Source organism: Natrix helvetica, assembly GCF_964273705.1.
Source record: "Natrix helvetica genome assembly, chromosome: 1".
In the NCBI taxonomy this organism is placed as follows: domain Eukaryota; kingdom Metazoa; phylum Chordata; class Lepidosauria; order Squamata; family Natricidae; genus Natrix; species Natrix helvetica.
Genome location: NC_138548.1, coordinates 181,103,736 through 181,130,918, shown reverse-complemented (window position 1 = coordinate 181,130,918; position 27,183 = coordinate 181,103,736). Strand labels below are relative to the sequence as shown.

General features: G+C 34.6%; 1 protein-coding gene across 1 annotated transcript in view; it reads left to right on the top strand.

Moving 5' to 3' along the window:
* TRAK2 (trafficking kinesin protein 2) overlaps positions 1-26,975 on the top strand; it is a 31,988-nt gene extending 5,013 nt beyond the window's left edge. Inside the window, exons 2-16 of the mRNA XM_081937508.1 lie at positions 3,097-3,348; positions 3,787-3,981; positions 6,651-6,727; positions 8,363-8,479; positions 9,625-9,834; positions 10,535-10,613; positions 11,238-11,368; positions 11,492-11,566; positions 13,409-13,546; positions 15,014-15,090; positions 18,358-18,561; positions 19,288-19,586; positions 20,449-20,721; positions 22,480-22,579; positions 23,359-26,975. Coding sequence (XP_081793634.1) covers positions 3,312-3,348; positions 3,787-3,981; positions 6,651-6,727; positions 8,363-8,479; positions 9,625-9,834; positions 10,535-10,613; positions 11,238-11,368; positions 11,492-11,566; positions 13,409-13,546; positions 15,014-15,090; positions 18,358-18,561; positions 19,288-19,586; positions 20,449-20,721; positions 22,480-22,579; positions 23,359-24,028 — 2,682 coding nt within the window. The 5' untranslated portion in view covers positions 3,097-3,311 and the 3' untranslated portion in view covers positions 24,029-26,975. The remainder of the gene's footprint in view (positions 1-3,096; positions 3,349-3,786; positions 3,982-6,650; positions 6,728-8,362; positions 8,480-9,624; positions 9,835-10,534; positions 10,614-11,237; positions 11,369-11,491; positions 11,567-13,408; positions 13,547-15,013; positions 15,091-18,357; positions 18,562-19,287; positions 19,587-20,448; positions 20,722-22,479; positions 22,580-23,358) is intronic.
* Positions 26,976-27,183: the final 208 nt, after the last annotated feature.

The window sequence follows — 27,183 nt, the reverse complement described above, 5'->3', positions numbered from 1 at the left end:
ATATTGCAATTTAAACTGATTGGATTCACCCAGCACGTTGTATGATCCAACCAATTTTGTTTTATTCATTAAAGGTGCTTGAACGGGCCATGGTTTAACGTGAATCAATCTAAATGATGATCATAAAGCAGGATATATTTTGGCTGATAATCTAAAATAATTAGATTATTTAAAATAATGTCATACAACATACAACATGGCTTGGAAACACCTCTAAATGGAGCTCATCTCCCATGTGCTCCAGTGGAATGTTTGGAGAGCTCATCCAAAGTGCTGCATAACCCTAGGATTCCCTATATTGATTTTGTTTTAAAATGATATTGGAACAGTTTGTTATGCCTATTTCTTTTTAATATATTTCCAGACAGACATTGTTTTAACAGAAAGCCAGTTTAGTTTGGTGGTTAAAGCATCAGGCTAGAAACCAGAAAGTTCTAGTCTGTGAGACTGTCGAGTCTCACCTTAGGCATGAAAGCTGGGTGAGTGACTCATTCTTTCTTAGCCCAGCTCACTTCAAAGGGTTGTGGTTACGGAGAAAATAGAAGAAAGGGATATTAGATAACTTTGCTACTTTGAGTTATTTATAAAATAATGATGATAATAATGGAAGCGGCAGAATAGAAGAAAAAGAATTGGGGGGGAGGGGGGAGGAATCACAAAATACCAAAAGCTGCAAATAGAAGTAGTACAACTGTGTCAAAAGAAAGCAAAAATAATATCAATGGTGATGAGGGCCTTGGGTACAGTCCCAAAACATCTGAAGCACTGCATGAACACCATTGGCATTGACGAAATCGCCAGTCACTTGCAAAAGTTAACTTTACTTGGGGCAGCTTATATCCTGCAATGATACTTTTAGCACTATCAAATAACAACATCTGCTTAACTTAGGTCCTTGGGAGTAATTGAATGTGAATAAAAATGCTTAATTATTTCTTATTTTCTTACTTTCAAAAATCTGCATTAGCATAGAGTTCAATGAAACTCCCCAAATTAAAATATTCAAAATTTTCTCCTAGGGTAGTGCTGAAATGACAGGATTATCTGTGATTTCATAAACTATCTGAAAACAGAATGGCTAGAAAAATAGCATTATTGTATAGTTGATTTTATAGGCAGTAGATAAAACAAAATTAACTTAGTTTATTTTGTTACCAATCTAGTAATATTCTAATCTTTTAATTTTCCATCATTTAGATTTTCAAAAAGGTTTACTGTTCGCATGTTTTCAAAATAGTTATGTTCGGATAACAATAAGCCTGACATATCATTGAATGTTGTCAGTATCTGAATAATGCCATTAGAAAAACCCAGGCAGAAGTTTCTTTTTAGGTTAGTAGGATATATTCCTATATGAAAAATCATATAGTTAATTAAATTATATTTGTGATTCTGGCAAAGCTTAATTGAGTTATAAGTTATATGGAAATTGTTCAGATTTGTTTCATTCTGTCTAACTAAATCAGTAATGATTTTCCAAGGTGGAGAACCTTTTATCTATGAATGGCTGTTGACTGACATAAAGTATCAGTGTTCTGATAAGCAGAAGAAAAAATAATCAAATATTTGGAAAACGTCTGTGGAAATTCTCAGTCATCCAGGTAGGTCATGGTTGTCCCAAAAGTGCTTTTTTCAAGAAGCAACTGGACTTTCTGGTTTTTCTTTGAAGATTTTTTTGCTTCTCATCCCAGAAGCTTCTGGGAATTTCCCACCATCCAGTTAGAACTGAAGAAGCTTCTGGGATGAGAAGTGAAACGTTTTCAAAGAAAAACCAGAAAGTCCAGCTGCCTGTTGAAAAAAAGCACTTTTGGGACAACCATCACCTTCATGACTGAGAATTTGGAGAGTTTTAAATAATCCTTACAAAGGTGTCTCTGTGTCTGTATTTCTCATATTTTGAACTCCTGAGGTAATAACTATTCTTATTTCTGAGTGAAACATAGAGGAACTTCTACTTTTGAATAATTGATGAATAATTGTTATAAAATTATACATTTTATTTAATTGTTATAATTTTTTTAAAAAAATAAATGTTTTTATTTTAAAAGCGTTATTTTTTCTGATTTAAATAATTATTTGTGAAATTTTCCCTTCTCTAATGCATCTTGAAGAACTATGTAAGAATTTTATATGAAGTAGATTAAAATATAACAAGAAATAATCAAGCAATTGCAGATTCAAATAAGCATTGCTGAGGGACACCTAGTTTCTAACCAAGAGGTGCTATAGAATCCACTTACGAAAATCTTGCCAAAATTTTTGTTAGGCAGCAATTTCCTAGAGTCAAAACTAACTTAAACACAAAATAGACATTGTTATCTTAGGATGCTGTTGTCTGTAGCCTCAGAGGTTTTGGCATGATTCTTTATCAAGCTAAGATTTCTTAATTAAAATGTTAAAAAAATAGTGTACAATCCTTTACATGTTGACATGACTACATGTAAGAAATGAGGCTACAGTACTTTTAAGTTATGTAAAATATGATTAACTTGGTTTTTTTAAGTATTGTGTACTTATGTGTGGGGAGAGAGAGAGAGAGAGACAGACAGACAGAGATTTCCTAAATGACTTTGCACTAAGAAAACATGCACCATTGTCTATGGCTATGCAATATATTGAAGGCTTTAATTTGCTGTAGTTTATTTCTATTCTGCTTTTTAGCCAAGGATCTGTGACAATTCAAAATGATTAATACAGATATAAAATTACATATTGCAATACATTTTATAACATTATATTAGCAATGTTAACTTACTGAAGGAAAGTAACCTTTCTCATTTTATTTAATTAAATAAAACAATATAGAGGGAGGAAATGGAGCAACAAGAGTATTTGAATTAAGTTTGACATTCTTGCAATTGATATTTAGACTTGCCTAAACGATAACTTTGCTATATATTTGTTTCTTTTTATTCTAGATTTTCATGTGCAAGGATAAAGCAAGAAAGAGTGGCAGAAAATGAATTAGAAAACTCCTATTTTGTTTAAGATGTGGAAAAGATACAATTACTCATTTAGAGAGCAGCAGTTAGGACAAGAATTGTTTAACATTAATGTTTAAAATTGAATTTTTGTTTTCCTCCGCTTTTTCCCAAGATGGTGAATGAACGGGGCAAAATTGAGATGTAAAGATAGTGAACCTGGCAGCTTCGAATATATCTTCATTTGGCCTCCTGTCTGTCTAGCTGATATGAAATGAATGCCAGCAATAGATTATTGCCAAATGATCATTCAGCTCAGATGAGAAGGAGCAAGATATAAAATGGAAAGAGGATGTGGTTTTCGAAGAATTGAAGCCTGAAGCAACCCTCATGAATTTCAACCACAGCAATTCAGAGAGCATCACTGGTAAACTGATGAGTTAATTAAAAGGCGCTGGTAGATGTTTTGGAAATTGTAATTGCTTCAAGGCTGCAATTTCAGTACTTTATATTGAATTTTAGAACTGTCACAAATTTACAATGAAGCAATGCCTTTATTAGGCCAAACTCAAGGTAGATTAAATGGCATGTGAATTTTCCCGAAATGCTTGGCAGGCAGATCATATAAACATCAGAAAAAAAAGTTGGGGAGGAGAAGAAAGAAAAGCATCTAAACCAGCTCCTTTAAAAAGGAATGCTGCCTTTTTAAATGAAGGATAAATTAAGACTTGTGGCCTTAGTTCAAATCAGAACGGATAACATTAGTCATTTTGTTTCCAAATGTTGAAAACCATTTATTTAGCAAAGAAAAAAATGGCTTTCTTCCAAAGTTGATCTCTAACATGTTGTCTGCATATGCCTTTAGATGTTTGCCCTAATGAAGACCTTCCTGAAGTAGAGCTAGTGAGCATGCTAGAAGAACAGCTGCCTCAGTACAAACTACATGTGGATTCTTTATATCTTCCTGTAAATGATGACTGGATACAGTCAAGAAGTTCTCACAGTCATGGTCCTGAAATTTCTTCTCCTGTTCTTGCTGAGGAGGCACTCCATTATATGAGTAAGTATCCCAATACAAATATAAGCATTCAAGATTCAGTCAACCTGCAAAAACGACTGAAGTACCTCCAGATTTGGAGAAATTACTGTAAAACATTTTATGACATAATACAAAATGTCATAAAACATTTTCTATGGTCAACTGCTAATTTTTGATTGTGCTTTCATAGGTTACTTTCAAGGCAGATATATTTCTGAATATCTCCCTAAATTGTAAAGAACTTTTTCAGCACACTAGAAGCTCTGCCATTGTTGGAGGCATTAGTAGGGACCCAAGGGGTCACAGGTTCTCCTTTTTCTAATAATTTTTTTTTAAATAGTGGAATGTCCTATGAACATAGATCTTGTTAAACGTGCTGTTGGAGAACATGGAAATAAACAACAATGAACAGAGTTGTTAAAATGGCATTGATTGCAGATTATGTATAAGGCAATAACATTAGCCTATGTCAAGCCCTAAAAAACAAGGCTATTAAAATCTCTTCCTACTATCAAAAACAATGTACCTGTTTGTTAAATATTGGCTTATACAAGCTTTTTATTACATGTATTTTTGATCATCTTATATGCAGAATGGGTGTGTTTAACTTTCTTATCTTTAGGATTGAACTCAGTCTACCCAATTAAGTAAACTGAAATTCAATAGTGACTAAAGAACTTTCTTTAAAGAGCTGCTGGCAAATATACACAGTAGCAATTATGCTTCTGCTAGATCCAAAGCACTTTTCCACTTCAGATTGAAATATTAGATTCCTCTAATCTTGTATTACATTAGTGCACTAATACTTATGGTAGAAAAAAAAGGTTTGTCAGTGAAGTTAAACTCCTAATATGATTGTAGTATTCCCCATTTAATGCCCTTTATAATTCCAAAACTAGAAAACTAGTTGACCACTGTATTCAAAACTGCAATAGCCAATATTACAGTATAGCTCCTCCTATTTTATGATTCTTCTGGAGAAATGTTTATTTGATAGCTGAGTAAATACGAGGGAGTGTTATTTGCAGGTTCAGCAGTGTATGTACTGCAGAACAAAGAAAGGCTAGCCGTGATTTCAGCTTGGCTGCAGTTCTTTTAAACTACTCCTAGTATATAAGTTGTTAGATGAATATGGCCCTAGATAAAAGGGATTGGAACCAAAATGAAGAGCTGCTCATGGGTTTCACTCTACAAGGTAAGTGTACACATAAACATTAGCCAATATATATCTTTACTAGATTTTCCAGAAAAATCTGAGAAACTGCATTTTTATAGTTTATAATTGACGTTTGAATTTTTGATGTTTGCTACCTGATAACAAATCAGAAAGTCCTGAGATTCAACTTCTTCAAAAGCTAAGCAATTTAATAAGGTCTTTCTGTCTTAGACTGTAAGAAAAAACTGAATACAATCCACAACCGGATTGTATTCAGTTGTGTAAAGTAAAATACTGTAAACTTTGCATAGGCAAAAGATAGTAAGAAGGAGAATATTTTCACGGATTACCCATTTTTCTATTATTTCTTTCCATCTAATGTCACTAAAAATCTCTCCCAAAGGTTTGGGAGATCATTTGGAACACAGATTGCTGCAATGAGGAAGAATATGTATTAAAATGACTACGCCTTTATGGACAGAAGAACATCTAGTTTATAGTGCAAAATCTTCAATAATTTGTACGATACTTCTGAAAGTAGAAGAAACCCATGTGTTTATACTTGTGCAATTTGATTTTGGATATTTTTCTCAGTAGATTTTTGACATTGTTCCATACTAATTAAGAAATATGATAACTTGAGTTCTCTTACCTGTGACTTACTGGTTAAGTTGAGCAGACTTTTGACTTTTCCTTTTAATAAAAATAGATACTTCGTTAATTGGGTCTGTCTTCCTGTCTAATAAATTGTAAATTTTTAGGATATAAATAGATCCACATAACAGATTTGTCATATGTCTATTTCCTGTTTGTGATACAAAGGCTATTGCTGCATATAATAATAAATTGTGTCTTGACTACATTTTTTTCTTTACAAGCCAAGGAAGAAAAAAATTATGTACAGTAAAGAAGATTGGAACTGTGTCTATCTGCCTGTCTTGACTATTTGACTAAATATTTTAAGGAGAATTGAACTAAATGTGGTCTTGTAGGGATAGAAATGAGCAGAAGACTAGTGCCCTATGATTCAGAATTTTGCTGACTTTTCTACTCTGTTCTCTCCTCTCCTCTGTTACCTGACCCAAAACAGAACTATTATTAAAAATTTGGAGAGGAAAAACCCAAAAGCCAGTCTCTGCAAGTTTTTACTGCTTTATTTTTTGCCTAAAGTTAAAAAATAAAAACTTATTGTCACTACTGTACACCAACCTAGGATTTTTCTTTAAAATAACACATAAATAGTCCTGCCATTGCTATTCATAATAAATATAATACTTCATGACTTGAACACGCAGACCTCTATATGCCAAAATTTATTTTTTCTGTGAAAACTTTTTTCTCTTATTTTCTTTAATTAGAATTTATTCAAGAAAAATATAATGCAACAAATTCTAAATGTCTTTTTTCCTATTCTTGTTCTTTAATTACTGGTCTTCACCTTTTTCTCTTTTTTTTGCATTCTTAAGTATGTTATTCTTGGAGTATATTATTTTCATTTGTTTAAATCACATTAAGGAATTGTTTTGTTTTTCAGTTGCTGGCACAGATAGAGGAGACCATGTACCCAAAAATTGCAATGATATTGAAGTAATCACTCATCTGTTGGCTGAGGTAAAATTGTTGTTGTTGTTCTATAACTAAACACAGTTTTACAAATTGGAAATAAATATTTAAAATTTGAGGAAAAAACAGATAATTTTAAGAATAGACATTTTAGTAGTGTTGTTGTTAGGGTGCTCAAATCCCAACACCATAATCTTTCCCTGATTCATATGATTCAAACTTGGCCTAAAATACGATAGAGTCTCATACAAAATGTTATTGTTAGAATAAATAGTAAAGACATTGCTGGACTATTCCTTTACAGTTCAAATTTCAGCCTGATTTTAAAACTGAAAAATAAGTTTTAAATAGCCAGTGGAGTAGGATATAGGCTGGAAAAAACAGCTCAAAGTTTTATTTTCCCCAGAATAAATCCTGAGAGCGCAAAGTCTGTAGAGACATTTTTTTTCCTGACTGGCCTTAGTCTCATACTCAGAATTATGGGAAATGACCTTGAGAGATCCAGACTGGCCAGCAATCAAATAAGAGACAGCTAAGCCCACAAAAGGAATGGGGACATGCCAAATGCCATGGAAAATATTATTTCTAGTTTCTTGGACTATAATGGCAAGGATGCAGGGGGAGATATACTTTCAGATTTGCAAGATTCTGTTAATGTAACCTTCAAATAAAGATAGATGTTAATACTCCTGGGTGTAATTGTCTGGATTATCTTGTAAGGATGACAGTTATCCTTTTCAGAGTTGCTTTGCTTAGTAACTTGTGCTTCTATCCTCCATTCCTTCAATGTTTCTTTCCTTGCTGTGTTAATGATTGCTAACATTGGTATGTATATCTGGGCCTTTTGTGACTTGGCATAGTTATCTTATTTTCCAAGACTTCGTTTCCTTGATTACAATTATTTATTCTTTGATCAAGTGATGTGGTGACCTAGTGATGAAGGAACTCGCCAAATATTTCTCTCCTAGGGTGAAAAGAAAAATATCTGCTGCAAATTCCGCCTGGCATCAGGAAGGGCGTCCATCCAGTAAATGCTCAGCTCCATCCAATCGCTCTTGACTCTTCTCTGAATTAAGAGATTACAGGGTCATAAAAAGGGAGTTTTATGTTAGAACCAGATTTATATTAGAACCATGGCTACATACTCAAAAATAATTTGGACATTGATTAAAAGAAACCCATTTACAAAGGAAAACTGAAACTGTTTATTTAAAAGTTTAGTTCTCAGTTTATGCTTGATCCAGATTCTAAGTAAAGTGGAAAGGATGTCTTCCCATTCAGCAACAGGGTGACAGTTTAACTCCAGATTTGGGTGAAACTATCTACTTTGGGGAACACGTACATCCAAGGCACCCACAGAACTCAAGAGTTTGGAAGTTGAAGATTAGAGATCACAAGAAAGGAAATGACTTGTGTTTGTGGTACAGCTGATTCTATATCCCCCGCCCCCCAAGGGCTGGTTCAGAGGTTTGATGAATAGTAATGGCTTTTATGTTGCTTTTGATTTTTGTCTGTTTTTAAATGCCAAATATTTGAAAAAGATCCTGGGTTTTCCTGAATGCTGCTACTTTATCAAAACTCTGTCTCTTTTCTTCATTTTTATGCACAAAAGAAAAAAATGCTATCATTTGAATAACTTCTTGTGGGGGAGAATAATACAGTTTTTAATGGTTTTCTGAGCAGAAAGATCGAGATCTAGAATTAGCAGCACGGATTGGACAAGCCCTTCTTAGACGAAACCATATCCTAACTGAGCAAAATGATGTTCTGGAAGATCAGTTGGGTCAAGCCTTTGACAAAGTAAGTGAACAGATTTAAGCTTTGGGGATTTTAAGAGGGTAATGTATTGTGTAAGCATCTGGTGAAATTATATTAATTATGAAGACTGCTTATGGAAATCAGATGAAAATTTTTAAATCTATTGATGTTAGAAGCTTTCTTTCCTACAAAGTTTCAAATTGGTCTTTATTTACTGAAGAAAGGTGCAAGAATTTTGAAGGCTACTTTATCTATTTCAAATGTGGAAGCATATATTATATTATTATGCAGAGCTGAATATTTCGGCTGAACTCTTACTTGTGTACTTAATTTTTTGCACTGTTTCAAACTATTCTTTATGTGTGCTGCATCTAAATAAAGAGTAAATATAGAAATTACATTTCATGTAAAGTACATAACATTTGAGTCTAATATTTGCTTGTATGTAGTTATATGTACAATATTCCCAATTCTCATGATTCGTCTATTTTAACCTTTTAAAATAGAAAAAGGTTTAAAAAACCCCGAAAGAATTTCAGAACATATTTGAAAGGATTTGATTCAGCAACTTTAGTGAAGCCTAGGTCTATATAATATTTAGGCTGGTGCTCATTTAATTTAGGTCCCAGGGAAGAACATTAAGATATAATTGAAATAAATAAAATTTACCTATGGTTGTAGTGCATTCACTACACACAGGAAGCAACTGCACCATGTATAGATATATTACATTATGAATAAAGAATTCTGCTGTTTGATGAATATGGAAATAGCTCTTTATTTTCCTAGAATAAAAAAAAAACACTGAAAGATCAACTGATAAGTATTTCTTTAGCCTTAGACTATTGCTTTAAAAAAGGGACTTCTGCCAAGGAAAATGATGTATTTTCACATTATTGAATTTTGGATAATGACAGTTTAGGAAAGAAAATATGATAATAGGAACATGGAATGAGCAAAGATATCTTCCATTAATATTTCTAAGCCTTCTTATAAAAATGTAATTTGGAGGAAATCCATATTTAATACTATTTTTTTTTAAATGAAGAGAGATTAGCATATTCTGAAGAAGTGGTAATGGAAATAACAGTACAATTATATTTTAACTTGTCTGTTTATTCACTAGCATAAATTGCATTGTTTTGATAAATGGTTATATTTAATAAACAAAAACGCTTTAAAATCAGATTCATCAGCTACAGCATGAGCTAACAAAAAAAGATGAACTGCTTCGTGTGGTATCCACTGCTTCTGAAGAAAGCGAGACTGACTCTAGCTGTTCCACACCACTTCGCTTCAATGAGTCCTTCAACTTGTCACAAAGTTTCTTACAGTTGGATATCTTACAAGATAAACTCAGGGAACTGGAAGAGGAAAACCTATTACTTCGAACAAAGGTAACTTACATTCTTATTCCTTTTGGGTATTAATAATTGAATATAAATCCAAGCATTAAAAAAGGATATATTAACATGTCTAAGGTCATGCTTATGGAAGAAGTTATAAGTAGGATTATTCAACCAAAAAAGGACAGCAAAAGGCTCCCAAAGTGTATCTCCAAACTGAAGAAATGAACATCAGAATGCAATGTAGATTCAAATGACCCCAAAGCAATTTTAATTTCGCATGAATGCTGTGAGATCTGAGATGACACTGACTGACCAGAACAGAAATTTAAGCTGACATTGGATGCTTCAGTGAAAAAGTTTCTAAGTGTAACTGCTATAAAAAGGGTGAACTCTCTTATTTGGGTCATTAGAAATTTAAAAATAAAATTAGCAATATTATAATTTTGTTTTAAATGAAATAAGTACCACAATGGATTATTTTATTTGTAATTCTAACATAGGGCTACAACCTGTGGTGTAGATCCAATGACATCCATTAGTGGAAATATTTCTCTCTCCTCAGAATGTTTCTTCAGATCTTTGATGAAGGATGAATAGAAGAACCTTCTATTGGAGTTTGATTATAAATACTCCCCTAACATTGAATATATTCCAGAGTAAACATTTTGTTATTCAGAGAATGGGAAAAAAGAATATATTTACAGATAGTGTTCCTCTTAAAATTAATGAAATACTTAAATTTTTGAAGGCATGCCATTTGAAGACTGAAACTATGACATACGAAGATAAGGAGCATCAGCTAGTCAATGACTGTGTTAAAGAAATAAGTGAGTATTCTGATCATGTCTTCCACAGAGAATAGATCTTTAGATACAAATTCAGTTTACCTTCATTACTCCAGGTTTGAGCTCTGTACTATTCTTAACTTCATTTGGTCCTTTAAAAGGCAGTATTTCAGGGTCCGTCCAGATATAATTGAATTGCAATTTATAGCAACCCCCTTAATTGGCCATGCTTGAGTGCAATGGGTTATAATTTAAATAATTAGCAGGTAATAAATCCCCCAAGTTAAAACTTTAGATGTGAATAGAAATGTGTAATCATTTTAATTACATTTTTTCCTATCAAATTCAATTCCTCTAACCTTTTAACTGCCAAACTTTAAATATGGTTATTTATTGTGAACCAGTTAGCCTTCAAATTAAATATTACCAAGCTTTGCTATTAAGCAGTATTAAAACTAGAGTGTTGAACTGGGTTTAAAAATTTGATTAATGGAGAATCCTTGTTGTGGACATCTACAGTTCAAGCAGGCACAGTTATTTAGTTTGCATTTTCTTGGATTTTGCTTAAAATAACTATTGTACAAAAGGCTTTAAGGAGTTTGTTTTTAAGAAAGGATGATATGTTTCTTTTTCTTAACAAAGCATGTGTCCTGCTATATATCTTAGAGGAAACAAATGCTCAGATTGCAAGAATGAGTGAAGAATTGATGAGGAAGGATGAAGAGCTGATTCACTACCAGGAGGAAATCTCATCCCTTTTATCTCAGATTGTTGATCTTCAGCATAAGATCAAAGAGGTAGGTGTGCAGAAAGTTCAGAGAAGGGAAATGATGAAAGTCAAACTGTTACCTGCATTAAGAAGTTAATACTTCTAAGAGAGTTCATATGGGATTGAATAACCATATTTTGTATATCCTCAGCATGTAATTGAAAAAGAAGAATTGAAGCTGCATCTACAAGCTTCTAAAGATGCCCAGAAACAGCTGACAGCAGAGGTATTGATGCCATCTACTTTCTCATTTTTGATGTAGAGAACAAATATGGAAAAGAATAAAATGTAAACGTTTTACATGAGAATATTCATATTTTTCCTGAATATTGATGGAGAATTTCTAATGCACCGCTTTGATTCGGATGAAGAAAAAAACAAACTTTAAAATAGAATCCACATTAATTTTTATTCATTGTTGAAATATTTTCCTACTGCCAGAATATTATGGCCAAAAATTGGAAGGAGAAAGAAGCCATGAAACATATATCAAATGGTTCATGGTGCAATTCTGTATATGTTTGTGCTGAGGCAGAATTCACTGTGTTGGTAACAGCAGACTTCTGCAGAACTGATGTGTTGCTTCTCTGTTGCTGAAGGCCTCAACATGCCTGCTTTCCTCTCTTCCCTGAAAGGCTTTTTGGTTGTCCCTGAAGTATGGCCAGAAAACCTTGGAGCGTCTTAAGGCAGCATCAAGCCTTCAGGAGACTGTGGCTAAACTGTACTTGACACCATGAATCTGGCACATAGACCTCATATTTACTATAGTAATTATAGGTTTCTGGCCTTATATATTACATACAAATAAATTTAAAGCATTACTTAAAAAGTAAGATTGCATCCAATGTTATCATTCCTAGTTTTACCAGAACAGATTCCTCTTCCCTCTGGCAGCTTCTTGGATTCCCTCAAATCTATTCCAACAGAAAAGAAATGCACTGGAGAAAAGAAAGCCCCTGTGCAATACTGGATGTTGGCTTTTTTGAGGGGGGGAGGAGGCAGTTTTTATAATAATTTACATAGCATTTATTTTATTAATTTTCTGACAGATCTTAACGTATTTCAGCAAAATAAGTATTTAATTAGTAGAACTGTCATTTTGTAATGGTAGCAATAGCAATATCACTTAGACTTATATACTGCTTCTCAGTGCTTTACAGGCTTCTCTAAACAGTTTTATAGCATATTTCCCCCAACGATCTGGGTCCTCACTTTACCAACCTCAGAAGGATGGAAGGCTGAGCCAACCTTAAGCCATTGAGAATCGAACTGTTGGCAGCTGGCAGTCAGCAGACGTATCCTGCAGTACTGCATTCTTCAGCTGATGGAGGAGGAGGGTCCAGTTGTGGGTTGTTACGTCTTTATCTGCCCAGAGACTGACTCATTATTGGAGCCACACATCCAGTCCTTTCTTGCTTGGCCCCAATTCCGACTCAGTCTTTGCCTGATAGAGACGTAAAAACCTTAGCTTGTGAGAGATTTAAAGAAAATGTGTTCTAATTGGCTTCTACAAATTTCTAATTGGCTTTTTCAAATTCCAAATTTAAACAAGAAGTTTAAGTCTTCAATTTACGACAAAATTTCTGTTGTTAAGTGAGATACTTGTTAAAGGAATTTTGCCCCATTTTACGATGTTTCTTGTCACAGTTGTTAAGTGAGTCACTGCAGTTGATAAGTTAGTAACCTGGTTGTTAAGTGAATCTGGCTTACCTATTGATTTTACTTGCCAGAAGGTCCCAAAGTTGATCACATGTCCTTGGGACACAGCAACGGATATAAATATGAACCAATTGCCAAACAACTGAATTTTGAACACATGACCGTGGAGATACTGTGAAGATTGTAACTGAAAAACAGTTTTAAGTCATATTTTTCAGTGCCATTGTAACTTTGAATGGTCACTAAATGGACTGTTGTAAGTTGAGGACTACCTGTATCAGCAATTGATTAATATGTGACTTCAGAAAAGCCCCGGTGATAATTTCTTTGGAATACATGTAAATAACTTATTCAGTACCTTTTGTTCTCACGGCTGAGTAAATGATTGATCTTTTATATTCTTTTAAAGCTACATGAGGTCCAAGAGCGGAATGTGGAATGTCTGGGGATGCTGCATGAGTCCCAAGAAGAAGTGAAAGGATTGCGCAGTAAAACTAGCCAAGCTGCCCTTCTATGTCGACCCCAGTTGTGTGGAGCATTTCCTGTGGTAACATAAGCTTTCTGACTGTAGCAGATTTCATTAGTTAAGCTCTTTCATCCTGCCAACAAAATTTCAAGGGCAAACTCAAACTGATCTTCGGAAGAGAAAGTTGGCACTAGTGATCCTTTCTAAATTTAGCTTCTTTATCTACATCCTATTTTATTCCAAATTGGCTGAGTAACTTGTTTCATTTGGAGAACAAAGAAGACAATATTGAAAACAAGGACGGACACTCTTCTTGTTTAATGCTACTTTTCCTCTTAATTTTACTGTTGTGAATTTGTGAGCAGTGGAAGAAACACTAGCTGTACGTGCTAGTTGCAACTAAGATTTGTGTCTACTACCTCCTTCTGACTTCACTCTCATTATAACAGACTCCTATAAACTTCTCAAGCAGTTTCTTTTTCTGCTATGTATTAGTTTCTGAATGCTGAGGGAAGGAACAGATTCCTTGGACAGATCAGTAATTATCTGCTTGTTAAAAATATCTATAATATTTGCTTTGTCCTCTTCTTTTAAGAAAAAAAACACACTAAGCTATGAAAGCTATGTTTTATTTGGATATATGGTTTGCCATGACACTAGAACATGTAAATTTTGATGTAACTCATAAAAAAACTATGCAAATTACATTTCCTCATCCTTATATAAGGCTGTATTAATATTTCTTGTAATTTTTCTTTGTAGTTGTCCGCTTGTAATACCTGCTAATTTCTTTTGGCTTAGAACTAAATGCTTCAAGCATTCATTGTAAAGAAATGTTGCCTGAAATATTTTCTTCATAATAAATAGATTAAACAGCAAATTTACTCTTAAGCAGGACAGTCAGAGTAATATCAGTAGCATTGCAGTAGCAAAAGCCCTGCTCCTTTTCTCAGTGTGTCGTGACATTCCACACCTGCCTAGCAGGGATAGGCTTATGTCAAGAATGCCACCCTAATGAACAATCAGTTCTTGTGGTACTCAGAATTTCCTCATTCTTTCATTACTGAAGAAAAAAAATCTCAATATGACTGTACTATAGAAATTAACCAATAGATTGCCAAAGTAGTGCTCTAGACAGGCTGTCAAAATCACTTCTAAATGGTTTTTAATAGGGCTATTGGTTCCTATTGTACTTCATTTTTAATGAGAATACAATAAATATCCCTTTAGAAAAATGTCTTTGTTCTGAATTATAATTGTCAATTACTTTGGCACCCTTTACATTTTGTTAACATATTTTCTTGTAACTGATGTTTACAGGGAGTCCCTGTAGCAATTTTAGACATGCACTTAGCACATTAACAGGATAATGGAGGATGAGGAAACTTTTAGATGTGAATGTACTGATCTCCTAACTATTCCAAATTAGGTACTTATTTTGTCCCAATTGGAGATTCCTCGAAAGAAGTAATAATTGTTGTAACTCTTTAATTATTTTGTAAACCAAGCTTAGGAAGCTTATTAATTTCCACTCTCTTAAATTTGAAGGAATCTCTGGCAGCAGAAATTGAGGGATCAATGCGGAAAGTGATAAGTTTGGATGAGGAATCACTGTGTAAACAAAAGTAAGTGCAGTTCCTGTTTTTTCCCCCCAGTTAACCTCCTTTTGCGGGTTCTTCTGTAGGGGTTCTTCCTTGCTATTAGTATAATATTAAGAAAGATTGATGCAGTTCCATATGGATAATTTTGTAGACATATTCAAGTATTTTAAAGCTATTACACAATTTATTAATTACACTCTCTAATGTATAACTTGCTGAATACAAGCTAAAATTAAATCCTTGACTAGCACTTCAGGACTTTTATGTTTAATTCATGCTAAATTCTGAAAGATTATTTCATAATATTCTAAGATAAGAACATATGCATTCCAGTAATTAGAAGGCTGGTTGTCTTTCATTAGAAAAGCTACCAGCGGGAGAACGAGCCAGACGTTGCAACGACACAACATGTGGTCTCGATAGTCCGAGACCGCCGTTGATTCTTTTACCAGCTGCATGGTCCATATGGACCTAAACCGTCCCGAAGAGACGGTGACAGGGAGACAAATACTTACTGGTCTCAGGGACACCGCAAAGTCCCTGATCGACCCAAGGGAAGTTCTCCAAGCCAGCGGTAAACGGACAGCCGCCAGGCTGACAAAGTCAGAGACGGCTCCGGAAAGAAGGCAGTGAAAGTGACTCCAGCTGGTGATATTTTTTTTCTTTGAGAATGATTGCCCAAAGAATTTTTTTTTAAAAGATAAATTAGTCCTTTAAGCAAAAGAATAAAGCGGTGAAATTTATCTTTATTGGACTGCCTTAGAAAGTTTTTTTTCCCCCTCTTCTATGTAACAGCGTTTTGTGGATTGAAGTGATTGGAATGCTTCCCGTTTCTCCTCTTAAGTGAATGAATTGATTTTTTCTCCTAATCTGTGCTACCTTTATTTTTTGGCTAATCTAAAACTTTTGTCACTTTAATACTCCTTCCTCTTACTGATTATTAAATTTTATTAAAGACACTTAGATATTTTTGTTTTCCTTAAGCTTGATACGGATAAGAAAAAGTTGAATCTGCCATTCGGAAGCCAGAACTTGGTTTTTTTCTCTTTTTGAAACAAAGTATCCTTTGCTCTATTTTTTCTCTGAGTTTGTTGACATTGTAACTAGAAGGTTTGCAGCTTGTCTGTAGAGACTGATACCGGCTCAAGGACACGAACTGTTTTCTTGCAGGTGTCTTTGTGGAATATTTTGGACAAGGGAAAGAAAAGAAAAGATAGAACCCTCATTTTTCTTTTTAAAAAATTAAAAGGATCTTATGTTTAAGCAAATTTAAAACAAAAATATTTCTATACATAAAAGAGACATTGAAGGTGAGAGTGGCAATGGATTTTAAACTTTTTCTTTTCTTCTGGGAAATATGCATTCATATACAGATGAAGAAACCCTAAGCTACCAGGATTTTTTGGATGGAATTTTAAAGATATTGGAAGGATTTGAGAGGATTGATAAGAAGTTAGATAGATTATTGTCTGGCTCAATAAAAGATGAAGGGACTGGAGCCTCAAAAATTAAAGAAGAGAATGAAGATATAGAAGATAAAGACAAGATAACTGATGAACCTAATAATGGAGCACCTATGAGTGAAAGTGGAAAGGAGGGAACATGGAAAAGTGAATCTGATTATTATTATATACTTGATGATCTGGAGCTCTACCCCACCCCCACCCCCCGTCAAGATATGGATTTGATGATGGAATTAAGAAGTGAAACAGCTTTAGAAAGACATCGGATAATTAAAGACATGACAATTTTAATACCAGTTCAAGGGCAACAAGACTATATGAGAGATATTTCAAGCAAAAAAGTGCAGAGAGAAGTTTTTAAAAACTTTATAAAGAAGTTTATAAGACAATTGACACAACAACTGGCTAAAGAGATAAGACAGTTTTGTTCCTGGAAAGACACAGGCTGATGATGAAGTTTGATAACTCAAAACTTAGTTAACCTTTGGCGATTAATAAGTAGGATTTCTTAGACACTTTTAGAATGTTTTCTTTAAAATGTTTATTTGTTAATTAATAACTCATTATGATAATAATAATGAAGTAATAATCTCAATTAGTAAAATAATTTGGATATAAACTGTAAATTGCGACCTGGGGAAAAGATTTATCAATTTCACTAATATATTTTTGTTTAGATTTTATTATAAAGATGTAATTTTTCTTGGGCACTGAAAACAAACTACTACTAACAAACTTTTGTTTAGACTTTATTATAAAGATGTAATTTTTCTTGGGTCGGTGGGGAGGAGATGTGATATAAATGACAAAAAAAATCTGTTTTTTTTTCTTTAGATAACTATAATAACAATAAGAAAATGTTAATGGATAATGTTTAATAATTTTTATATGTCTTGGCATTGGTAAAAGCAATTAGATATAAGCCTTAGATAGTGAGTTGGGAAAAAAAGGGAATATGCTATAAAAGGGTAATTATTGGAGGTTTATAGGAATAGCTAATGAGTGCCAGTAGGTGGTTGTGTCTTCAAGTGCAAATGATTCTAGATAAAAGCATATTTAAATAATTATAGCTAAATGAGAATGATGGTACATTGATGGTAAAATACATAAAGATCTTCGATTTTAAAATGTAAATTAAAAATATGAAGGATGTATAGTAACGCACGAAATTCATTTGTAACCAATCGACATGCTTTCTACAAAATGTAATGAAGATTGAGGTTTTTTGTTTTTTGTTTAATTAAAACAATAAAAAAAATTCTAAAAAAAAAAGCTACCAGCTACATTTTTATTTTCACAACTTTTTTTCAGTCATATAAGCTAATTGCCCTCCATATGACTCCCGTTAGAAAATTGTGAAGTCATTTTTGGTATCTTTTACTGCATATTAGGAAAACATTTGCAATAATTTTCTTAAACTTTCTTGGCACTTGGATATATTACACAATAACTTCTCAGTTCACAGGTTAACTTTAAAAAGATCAAGTGGAAGGAGCTCCAACATAAATCCCTTCCACATAGACCCATTATCTCTCAGTGCACAAAGTGAGCTTGTTTCTGTAACTCCCATAGTGTAAACAGATGGGTGGTATAAAGCCTGCCTATCAAAATGAGGTGGGGAAAGAAGAAATACATGCATCACTTAGTATGCATTGCTCCTGTTCTGCTTTCAAAAGCATGCAGGGTCTTTGGCACCAGCCAGTCAGTTACTGGTCCACCTCTTCTGATATGGGTGTTGTTTCAGCGACTGGGGAGATATTTTTATCATGCAGAAGAGGTTTGCAAACCCTTTTTGTATTCATTGCCCCTTTCTCTTTTTTCCTCCTAGGGTTCAACAGAAACGTATATTTGATACTGTCAAACTTGCTAATGATATGCGTGGTCGTTCTGTTTCGTGTCCTGTTTCACTGTCCATTCCAGGATCCAATCGTTCAAGTGTTGTCATGACAGCAAAGCCTTTTCATTCTGGCTTGCAATACGTGGAAGGAAAAGGAGCTCAAGCTCTAAAGGCCAGTACAGAGGATGTTTCCAAGTAAGGAAACAGCAGTGTTTGAGCTACAATTGGCTGTGTTATATTTTGTACAACTGCCTTTTTATCCCGGGGGGGTGGGGGGATTGACAGCAGTTTTGAAGTTATTCAATATATATGTTGAGTACTATCAAGTACAAAGTTGCATATAACCGTTTTTCCTATCAGTAACTTAATATTACACCTGCCATGGAAAACATTTTGGCATCATTCAAGTAGTATAGTAACATCAATTTAGATCATGAGCAAGCAATTAAGAAAAGATAGCTTTACTTCTGTCACATAGATTTCCTTCATGGAGTTTTCACCCAACTCCGTTCACTGTGGGTGGAGACAGCACATTAGGAGACAACTGGGACAGAATGGAGCTTAGTACAAATCATTTACAGTTGCTACCAGAGGAGTACATTATTGTTGTTGTTGTTCTTATTGCCTCCAGCAATATATAACATTATAAATGATTCTGAATCATCTGTTGTTGTTAGTTGCAAAGTTGTGTCTGACACATAGCAGCCCCCAGGACTATGTTCCTCCCGGCCTTCCTGTCCTCTACCATCCCCTGGAGTCCATTTAAGGTCACACTGACTGCTTCGGTGACTCCATCCAGCCACCTCATTCTCTGTTGTCCCCTTCTTCTTTTGTCCTCAATCTTTCCCAGCAGTAGGCTCTAAAAAAATAGACAATACCAGTTTATGTCCTATTGATGCAATATTTAATTCTGTTTGATAGGGAAACTCAGAAGCTGAGCCATCCAGGTATCCCTTCAGAAGATGATGTGTCCACTGCTTTGCATAAACTTAATCTCCGTTGTCAGAATTACCTGAGTGAAAAATGGTTTTTCGAAGAAGAATGGAAGCGTAAGATACTTTTGCTGGCTGACCAAAAGGAAGAACCCACTGGCTGCAGCACACCAGTAGACAACTGCCTTTCTTTGAATAGCAGTTCAGAACGTTTTGATTTCTCTGGATCTTCTAGCAGCATGCGGTCTTTTCTCCCAGATAAATTGCAAATCGTCAAACCCCTTGAAGGTAAGGGGATCGTAGTCCTGTTTTCAATCACAGTTCACTGTGAACTTATTATGGTTGTCTTCCATTGACTTCTTTATATCCAATCAATGATCTGGCCTCAGGATCAGTTACCTGATCATTATCTCTCAGATTACTTCCAGATATAATTTGGTGCTGTCCCACAAAGTGGTGTTTGGTTCTGTTTCTTATTATTTTGCATCCAGATTATGCATGTATTAGAGGGAAATCACTGAATGCAATTGTACACCTTTTGGTTTCTCTGCCTGAATTACCTCAGCTGTTAAGCATTTTTACAGATCTCTCACACCCCAAATCTGTTACTGAAAATAATCCACATCCAAACAAGTTTAGTCCATTATTATTATTATTATTATGACCCTGTAATCTCTTAATCTGGGGTAGAATCAGGATGATTGACTGGAGCTGAGTGTTTGCTGGTTGGATGCTCTTCCTGACACCTACAAGGAATTTGCAGCAGATATTTTCTGTTTGTGTCTTGAGACAGACCTAGAATTGATTTTTCAACCTTCTGAATCAGAGACGAGCGTCTTCACCACTAGGCTTCTTGTTTAGTCCATTAAAATGTTATCTAAATATTCACTGAAAATAAATGAGTGAAAGTAGGGCCTTTTTTTGTTTAACCCAAATCATAATGTTCTGCTTCAAAGTAAAACTTCTTGGATTTAAAATCTGAAGGATCCACACGTGAAAAGGTCCTTTATAGATTTGTTACTATTTTACAAACTCCCATTTGCATTATATGCAGCAGCCTCAAGCTTTCAATTAATGCTTCTTTAGTTGGCTGCCAAATATTGAGATGAATGCAGTCTTTGAAGGCCTTTTGTGATTTGTACTTCTCCAGGCTCTCAGACCCTGTTTCAATGGCAACAGCTGGCTCAGCCCAACCTAGGTACTATTCTTGACCCTCGCCCTGGTGTTGTCACAAAAGATTTTGCACCACTGTCTCAGGAGGATGTTTATTACCTTTCTGATTTGGAAGAAGATGAAGAAAGGGATGAAGGTATAACCTTCCAAGTACAGCTCTCTTCACAGGAGGAAAGTAAACAGGCAGTGCCAAAGTCAGTGCCAGGAATTTTCCTCCCACCTGTTACATTAACGGCAGTTCCGCATACAGGTAAGGTTTTGTGGCATGACCATTACAATTTTTGTTGAATGTTCTTAGCACCAACTGTTGTTGATCTGCTGAAGATCGTTTACTTATTCTGTTAAGGTGTGCGATCAGACCTGTTAAAGCAGTTTAGTTCTCACAGGAAGCTATACATTCTTGAGAAATGTATGGAATTCTATCCCACTTGCAAAAGGGAGGCTCTAGAAACATACTCTGAGAGAAAGAGAGAGAGAGAGAGAGAGAGAGAGAGAGAGAGAGAGAGAGAGAGAGAGAAAGAGAGACAGAGAGAGAGAGAGAGAGAACAAACTTACTTGTAGTAACTCTCTTCCATTAATATAACAAAGCTTGTGTTTAATTACAATTGACAATTTGAAAGTCTGATTCATGTTTTAGTCACTATTTTATTGGGGAAGGTGATTTTATGTATTTTTTCATAGAAAGAAATAGTAAAAGATTACCTTACATTCAGTCAAGGATAATATCTAATACAGTAAAGTAGATACTGGCAAAGACAATTTTGAGCTGGTGCTCACATAAAAGTAATTTTACAGTGTGACCATGAGATTGGCTTCTTCCTCTCTTGAATTCTCTCTACAAGTACGGTAGTTATTCATCATCATCTATAAAATGACCCCATAATCCCTTGCGGGGTGGAGTCTGGGCAATTGAATGGAGCTGAGTGTTAACTAGCCGGATGCCCTTCCTGTCGCCAATGCGGAGTTATATTCAGCAGATAAATTCTCATCATTGGATTTGTTTTTTGGACTGTTTCTAATTTCCTTTTAACTTTTGTACTATGTGTTTTTTAATGCTGTACGCCGCCCTGAGTCCTTGGGAGAAGGGCGGCATATAAATCTAATAAATCCAATCCAATCCAATGATGCCCAGAGAGAGAAATGTCTGCTTATACCTAGGATCAAACTCACAGCCTCCTGATTGTGAGGCGAGAGCTCCATCTCTAGTCCACCGCCCCAATAATACAGTAGTTATTGATTTATAAATATTTGTTTAAGTGACTTATCATTTTTCACACTTGCAACTACTACAGCACCCCTGTGGTTGCGAGATCAAAATTCAGACGCTTGGCAATTGTCTCATATTTATAATTGTTGTAGTGTCCCAGGGTCATGTGATCTCCTTTTGCGATCCTCTGACAAGCAAAGTCAATGGATTCACTTAACAACCATGTTAATGCAGTGATCCACTTAACTGTGGCAACAAAGGTCATAAAATGGGGCAATAGTCACTTAACAACAATCTTGCTTAGCAACAGAAAATTTTGGGCTCTATTGAGAACTACCTGTACTTGATTTAATTATAGTTAGAATTTATCTTGGCATGGTACATACCTATCATTAACATTAACAAATAGAATTAATGCAGTTCTTGAAATTAATCTGAATAGAATACTTAAACACTATTAATTGCAAAAGTAGATTTGGGACCAAAGAAGAGTTGTAGAATGCTTGAACATATTACACATTTTTAACTATGATTAAAAAATAGGGAAGAATATTTCAACTGTTTCCTAGTTGCCATATTCACAGTAGCCCATTCTAAAATAGCAAAATGTGTTTAAAAGTCGTAATTTATCTGTCTTAGGCATTATGTTAGAAAGATGACTTAAAGTAATGTAGATCATGTTTTCTTCCATCTATTTGCATTGAATTACTAACTTAATTTTGCATTAATTCAGATTTTCATTAGTCTGCTAATATGTTTCCCATCTTCTTTTCATCACATATGTTATAATTTGCATTGTAGCTTCCAATCCAGGGAAATGTCTTTCTTCTACAAACTCTACATTTACTTTTACTACTTGTAGAATACTTCACCCATCCGATATTACACAGGTTACACCCAGGTAAGGAGGTTTACTATTACTCTTAAAAATTGATTATATTCAGGCAATATGGAATTGAACATCTTCTTGATACACTTGATATATTAATTAAATTAACAGCATTCATATTTCAATTTTTTTAGAAAACAATGAAAATAAAGAAAAGGCGCTAGGTATTTGCGGGATCGCATCCTGCCCCATACATCCCTTCGGCCGATTCGCTCTCACAGAGAGGGACTCCTCCGGGTGCCGTCCACTAGGCAGTGCCAGCAGGCGACGCCCAGGAGCAGGGCCTTCTCTGTGATGGGCCCGACCCTCTGGAATGACCTCCCCCCCGATATCAGAATAACCACCGATCTCTGCTCCTTCCGTAAGAAGCTTAAAACCCACCTGTTCAATTTAGCTGGCCTGGCCTAATCCCCAGTTTAGTCCCTCAAGTCTGTATTTTAAATTTTTAGGGGTGAGTTTTTAGGTTGTTTTTAATTTTTATCACTCTGTACAGCCTATTGTTTAATTCGATTTTACGGGAATTTAAGGGTATTTATTTTTGTATACGGTTTTTTATTGAGATGTCTGTACACCGCCCCGAGTCCCTTCGGGGAGAGGGGGCGATCTATAAATCTAATAAAACTTCAAACTTCAAAAGAATATATATAATGTAATGCAGATCTAAAATTGGCATGGCACAGAAGTTGTGACCTGAAATGATGGATATCTCCTTCCCTTCCTCCTTTGCACTTTCTACAGAAGTTGTTAATAACCATGTTTAATGTGTTTTATCTTCTTGCTTTGTTTTCCAGTACTTTGTATTCTCCCTTGTGCTCCCGAAGTTGTAGCAGTACAGACAGTGTAATTACAAGCTCTCTACCCATGTTGTATAAACTTAGTACTGGAGAATTCCTTACAAACAGAAGAGATTCAACTACCACTTTCAGTAGCACTAGAAGTTTAGCAAAACTTTTGCAAGAACAAGGCATCTCAGCCACGGTTTACAACAGTCCAGTCCAACTTGAAGCACCACTGCTTCCTCATCCCAAGATACCTGCTGTACCCTCAACACCTCCAAATTCTCCTTTGCATTCCCCTTGTTCTTCTCCTCAGCCTTTTGAATCTCGGGCATGTGTGTCTGAAAATTTTTTGGCCTCTCGACCAGCTGAAACATTATTACATGAGCTGTATGGACAAAAACTCTCAAATCCTGATGCAGGACAGCTGAAGATGAATCTCGTAGAGAGGCTAAAGAAACTGGGGATTGCTAGAGCTGTCAAACAGCCTGAGGCAGGGGGTTACAGAAAGAGTCAGAGGGAAAGTAGCTGTCTCCAAAGACAAGGCTCAGGAGTGTATGTTAGTGCAGGCAGCAATTTGATGGGGGGCTTGAGAAGAAACCACAGTCTTCCAGTCTTGATTGGCGCACTTGCACGCCCAGTCAGCACATCCTCCACAACAATGGGGGTCTTGAAAGAGGATTGAGCTATTTAGCATCAGACACTCTTAGTTGGGAAACAAATGCTTTGAAATGGAAAGATAGTAAAAATGGATGCATTAAATATAAGGTTGTTGAATAATAAAGGCATGTGGCTAAATGGGATATGGGAGGTTCAGTATAAGAAATTTTAAAAATTAAGAAAAGAAAATCGAGAAAAGAAAATTCAATCGTCTTGAGACAATTGAAAATACATTGTCATGATTAAATAATGCAAACAAATATATTTTCTACCATTGATATTAAAAGAACAAGCAAATGTCTATGCAACTTTATTTTAGAATATGTTTTATTGGATATCATCCAAGAGATCTGTATGCATAAATAGACCATCTAAAATTATATACAAGTGTAAGGAAGTACATTCTTCAAATAACAGGTGCAATCTGTTTATAGAGATGAAATCCGATTTATTCTAATGTAGAAAGATCAGGTGAAATATTCTTTTATTAAGCAATCTCACACATTAGGAGAAATCTAGGAGTGCAAAATTGCTATGTACTGTGTTGCACAAACAAAAAACCTCAGCATTTTAAAAAGTCAAGCTTATGTGCTTTGTGGAGGTTCTATATACATTTGGGAGGATATATTTGGCAAGCAAGCATTTATTACCTTCTACGTAGCAATATTTGGAAGATGTTTAGCATATTAATGTTGGAATAATCTTGGAGAAAATTCCATACATTTGAAACACAATCTGTAGTTAATAAAAAGTCATCTCTTTAAAATACATTATAAAAATAACAATTTTCTGATTCTCGGGAAGCTAAGGCACAGCTTTCAGGGAGAAATCTCGTGATATTTACAAAATAATAGGCACAACTAATTGTATTAATGTGAAACAGAATTACAGCTATTCAAGCTGCAGTTGGCAAAGAATTTCCATTCATAATTAAGTGTAAAATAGATTGCAAGCTTAAAGTTTCTGAAGCAATTTTGGGATGGCAGAATTTTGTGTTTCACAAAATGAGCACAGTGGGATAGTTGTGACTGTGAAACAAATGGGAAGGAGAAAAAGCACAAGGGGCACATATTTTTCTTCTGTACTTGGATAACGGAAGCAAGCGATTCTTAAAATACGCACATCTCACTTGCTCAGTTAATTGCTAATCAAAAACACTTGCAAAGAGTGTCATGACTTCACTAAGCTGCTTGATTTATGGTTATGATGAACAAATATAGCCCTCTTGCCATAGATCAAGCAGGAGGTGAATAAGATAAAAGCTGAATGATTTGAAAATTAAGCACCAAAAATGACTATATTATTTACCTGTGGGTTTTATAAAGCTATTCTCCATATTAGTTAAAGACATCATAGGGTGCATTCAAAAATACTAACTGGGCTGGAAGTAAACCATCCAGGTAGCTTTATATGTCAATGAATCAAAAGTAAGGGCTTTCCCCCCCCTTGAATAGGCATTCTAGGTGAAGATTTGGAAAGATTCCTTTAAACAAGTGTTTTCAATGTTGCAAACAGCCATGCAGGTAGCTTATCCATTCAGTCTCAGTATCAATCAATGTGCTTGGCACCATTGGTTGCAGCTACTAAATTGTAAATGGGGCTTGTAAATAGTTAAAATGTATTTATTTTAAGCTATATACGGGTTAATTCTATTTAAATTATAAGTACATTTTAATTTTTTTAAGCTTGTAAAATGCAATTCCTTTGTGATGTTTAAAAACTTGCTTTCCTTGGCAAGACAAATAAAAGGGAATATTTCAGTTGGGTTCCAAAGCAGCCTGCCATGCTTTTATAGAAACCGAGAAAAACCTGGGTAATGAAACAGAAGCATTCAAGATAATCTGCAGTAACAACAGGGAATCAAGCACAATATTTCAACTACTGTGGACTTGATGCATGTTTTATATACTATGTAAATTCTTTTTACATCAGTAATTTTGAATGAGCATTCCTAATTGGATTTCATATCTTTGTCTTTTTAAATTATTTCTATTGGAATGGTTCAAAAAAAAGATTTAATAAGATTTTCTTCTGCCACTGATAACAAGACCTTGTAAATCAGACACCTTTATTTTGAACCATATCCTATAAAGTCTTGTAAAACTATTCAGTAAATATATTTATTTGAAAAGGTTCCCCCCCCCCAGTTTTTCCAAATATGAATTATCTAAGATGTCATATTCTGATTTTTTTTTTTACTTTGGGCTGGCTTACATTTTTTACTTTCTGTATTAATAATGAGCGTGTAACCAGTAGCAGAAAAATCAAAATTTATTTACCTCCAAAGTTAAAATGCTAATTACGTAGCATGCCTAAAGACTCTCCTCTCAAAAGAATTAGCTGGGAGCTAGAGGAGCAGTACTTTTGTGCCAAAGCTCTTTTAAAAAATGAACCTTGGAAATAGAAAACAGGTGAAGAAATAACTATCAGTACAGTTACAAGAAATACATTACTATGAACTATCCCAGATAGCTGCTGTTATAATGAATGATCCATCTTGCAGGATTGATAAAGCTAACAATAACAACCCTATAGGATCCTTAGAAGAATTATCATGATCACTTTCATATATACTTTGATACCATATTTGAGTGCCAATTTTTCATGAAGAAATAGATGCTCATGTGATTTAAAACCATATTGTTAAATATTTCATTATTATCTGAATTCTTTATATGTTTCATAACAATATGTATGCTTCAGTCTGCTTGAATGAAAAGAATGCTTTTTTAAAAAACCAAATATATCTATTTTAATATGCAAATATAGATGTCATTTTTTTCTGCAGGCAAAACCTGAAATGCATTTCATTTGAGATATTATTTCAACTGTAATTCAACATACAATAAAGGATATTTCTTTTTGGCTTTCCCCTTAGAATATGCATTTCTTAAAGTTATAATCTGTGACAGGTTGTTTTTGCATATTATAGTCAAATTGAAGCTTGATAATAAAACCCATCTTTTTGCACATTTCGGTGGTATGGTGTTTTTTTGTATGCATGTTTTTATTTATTTAAAAAATGTATTTCTCTGTTCCTAGAAGGGAACTAATGGCAAAAAAGAATTAGGTAAAGGTAAAGATTCCTCTCGCTCATATGTGCTAATCATTCCTGATTCTAGGGGGTGGTGCTCATCTCCGTTTCAAATCCAAAGAGCCAGCCCTGTCCGAAGACGTCTC